Below are 3,465 nucleotides of genomic sequence, written 5' to 3'. Positions count from 1 at the left end.
AGGGCAAATTCACCATAACCTTCGAAAAATAGGGGCATGGACACAAAAGCCCCATTCTATATATGCTATCTTTAGGAGTAGGGATGAAAACGGTCAGAAACGGTCGGAAAACCCTCAACTGTTTTCTACTTCTACATTTGGATACGAAAACGAAAGTGAAAGCAGTAAAGCCAGACACGAAAATGAACGCAAACTTACGGAATATCGAGAATTTTGAAAACGAACCAAATCAAGTGGAATTATGTCGAACACGGTCGGTATACGTAAAATCAATACGGAATACCGACCCATAGGACAAGTTGTAACCCCCTGTGTTTTCCTCATGCTAAAATTCAATTAAAAAAAAATGAAGTTTTTAAAATTTTACAACAAATTTAAACTTGGTTAGCTTATTTTCTGCAAAACTGATTTGAAAATTTTTTCCAAAAACCTTCCATTAAAATCACCATATGCATTTCGTGTGTGATGTGCTTTATGGAATTTATTTGTGGCACCAAAAATATTTACCTTGAATCTCCAACCCAAACCCCTTCCTAGAATTCAAATCAAATCACTTCAAATCCCCCTCCTTGATTTTCTTGGAATTACAAAAGTTGTCACAAATACAAAATCCATCTTGGGCTAATTTATCCTCCCTCCTCTCCCTACGCTTGGCAAAACAGCTCACTTGCCCCGATGGCCGCTCAGCATGGCAGGCTGGCAGCAGCCAACTCGCACGCTGCAAGCTGCAAGTGCCAGCCGCCAGGCGCCAGGCGCCCTTCTCAATTTAGTCCCACCTCGCTTAGACAGATGGGAGTGAGGGAGCCTATGGTCTATATAATTACAACCAGGCGCATACTCGAAGCCACTGCATAGCGCTCCTTGCCTCGCCTGCCTTGATTGTGGGCTGTCTAGATTGGAATTCCTATTGGGCCAAAAACGGGATATTCCGTATTTCGAAAACGGGATATCCCGAATAAAAAGCGGAAAAGTAGAAAACGGTCAGAAAAACACCTAAACCGTTTTCGAATTTGGCATATCGTATTTCGTACCGATTTCGAATTTGTCCAAAAATACGAATTCGAGCGGATTAAATGTAGAAAACGACGCGGGACGGTACAGGATGTATTCCGACCGTTTTCATCCCTATTTAGGAGTACCGGCACCACCTAATTACCTAGACAAAAACACATAAAACATGACTCCAAAATGATTATTACGACTTAAAGGTAACTGCATGTTTTGGGGGCGAGACTGATCCCTATTTTCAAGGACCATACAACTGAAGCCCAAATTTGACAATAAAATTTGTGTTGCATCCGAATGGTTAAGATATTCCACTTCCAGTGCTATATAGAGTTCCAAATTCAGTTTTTAATCTGCAGTTAGGGCCTGTGTGGGTGGGTTGGGACTTGGGACTAGATATAACAGGATATAGACTTATAGAGGGAGGTGACATAATTTCCCTTTAAATACGATGGTATTGGTTCTGTTAGCTATAATCCTGTGTGTCCATGCATGTGTCTGCCGACTTCTCCTGAGTTACACTGGTTAGACCTTTGAAGTCCGGGGGTCAATGAAACCCCTGTCACCAGTCCAGGTTTGAAGGCTGGCACAAACTACTTAAGGGCAAAATCAGGGGGTCGTCTCTCCCCATGGTCGAGTCTTTGTCCATGCATGTGTCCAGGTTCATGATGTCTAGGTGCAGTCTTTAGTACTAGCAGATTTTCAGCTAGTAGTTAAGGAGAATAATAGGAAATTATAGGAGTTATGCCTGCAGTAATTAGGAGGATATCATGGACAGGTGTATATCAGCTATATATATGAGAAAATGGTTAGCGCTGAGAGCCGCATCAACCAAAAGAAGAGAGAAGGGAGTGATTTCCTAGTGTGTGTTTTTGATAAACACTGAAGACATATGGAGTGATTTCCATGTGTGTGTTTGTGATAAACACTGAAGAAAGAGAGGAGGTCATTTCCAACAGGCTCTACCAAATAAACAAGAGATTATTGTCTATATAGCAAATGTGCTTCTGTCAGTGTGAGTATCTTCTCCATACTCCCTTAGTCCCAAATTAAATCAACTTCTAGAGTTGTCTTATGTTAAGCTATTTTAAGTTTAACTGACTTTGTAGAAATGAGAACAAATATTTACAACACCAAATTAGTATCATTTAGATGCACCATGAAACATATTTTCATACTATACTTATTTGGTGTCATATATGTTGTCCTGTTGATAGTCTTCGTTATAAGGTTGGTCAAACTTAATATAGTTTGACTTAGGACAACTCTAGAAGTTGATTTATTTTGGGAAGAGGAAATAACTTAGGGCATGTCAAGGGCTAATTGCTAGCTAGCTAAAAATTAGCCAAAATTGGCTCTAGTGCATCCAAACAAGAGGGCTAATAGGTGGGCTAATTTTTTAGCCAAATGTTCAACTAGTTGTTAGCCTGTCATTGATATAGTTAATCTGCACCCTGTCATTGATAGTCCCAAACAAACAATTGGTCAGACTTCATGTGGACTCTAACGAAGAAGAAGAGTCCGCTCTGTACTGAGTACTGACAGCACAGTCCTTGTTTCCTGAGCACTTCTTGATTGGTCTCGTGTTTCCTATCGAAAACCATGATCATTTGCATAAAAAGGAAAACTACAATGTTCATAGAAATTGCTATGGTTATTCAGTAGTGATGTAAGCTACCTTTGGCACCTGATGTCACCAAATAATGTTAACCAAACTATTAAGTTGTAAATCACTGTGCTTTTGTATTCAATGTAATTGCCACTGTTTTTTTTCCAAAACACCCATTACTTGTTTGGATTTAGGGGTATGGGCTTGGGCTACTGGTTTCCAAATGATGATTAGGACTATCCCACTTCATGTGCAAGTTGTAACCCTGCCCCCTATCAGAAATAACGTATAAGCGGGGATTCTTGTTTTAATCTTATAAAAAAATTATTCTAGAATTGGTAATTTTTATCTTTGTAGCTACCTGGATTTCTTAGTACTACAGCAAAATAACTGCAACCTAATAAATACATGAGAAAATAAAAATTACTACAAATTGCTCGTCATACTTTTACCCAAAGATAAGCCGCTATTGTTTTATGATGTCCATTTCTGTTTTGCAGCATAAGGTGAACCATTCAGTTGAGGATTCTTGTTAGTGGGTAGAGTTGCTACTTCAGTTTGTCAGACAACAGTGAAGAATGTTCCATTTCATGATGGGTGGAATAAAAAGGAAAAGCTATTTATGTGGACACGAGCTGAACTGTGCTCCTGATGCAAGTCATTAAATCTCCTCCATTACTGAACCTCTGAACTATCTCATCTAATAATTTTATTTTACTCCTACTGTCTAAATGGCTCCACTTTTGAGTCATGGCTACAATCCTTTTCCCATGAGATTGTATCTGAATTTAGTACTCAGGTCAAATGGTATGTACACGCAGGTGGTGTAATCATGTCCTTCTAGATCAGGA

At 39.3% G+C, this 3,465-nt stretch overlaps 1 protein-coding gene across 1 annotated transcript in view; it reads left to right on the top strand.

Moving 5' to 3' along the window:
• LOC136479742 (disease resistance protein PIK6-NP-like) overlaps positions 1–3,150 on the top strand; it is a 4,765-nt gene extending 1,615 nt beyond the window's left edge. The window contains exon 3 of the mRNA XM_066477509.1: positions 3,115–3,150. Within this exon, the coding sequence (XP_066333606.1) occupies positions 3,115–3,150 (36 nt within the window). The remainder of the gene's footprint in view (positions 1–3,114) is intronic.
• Positions 3,151–3,465: the final 315 nt, after the last annotated feature.

Source organism: Miscanthus floridulus, chromosome 9 (assembly GCF_019320115.1).
Source record: "Miscanthus floridulus cultivar M001 chromosome 9, ASM1932011v1, whole genome shotgun sequence".
In the NCBI taxonomy this organism is placed as follows: Eukaryota; Viridiplantae; Streptophyta; class Magnoliopsida; order Poales; family Poaceae; genus Miscanthus; species Miscanthus floridulus.
The sequence above is the reverse complement of the archived record's forward strand: the minus strand, read 5'-3'. Positions and strand labels throughout refer to the sequence as shown.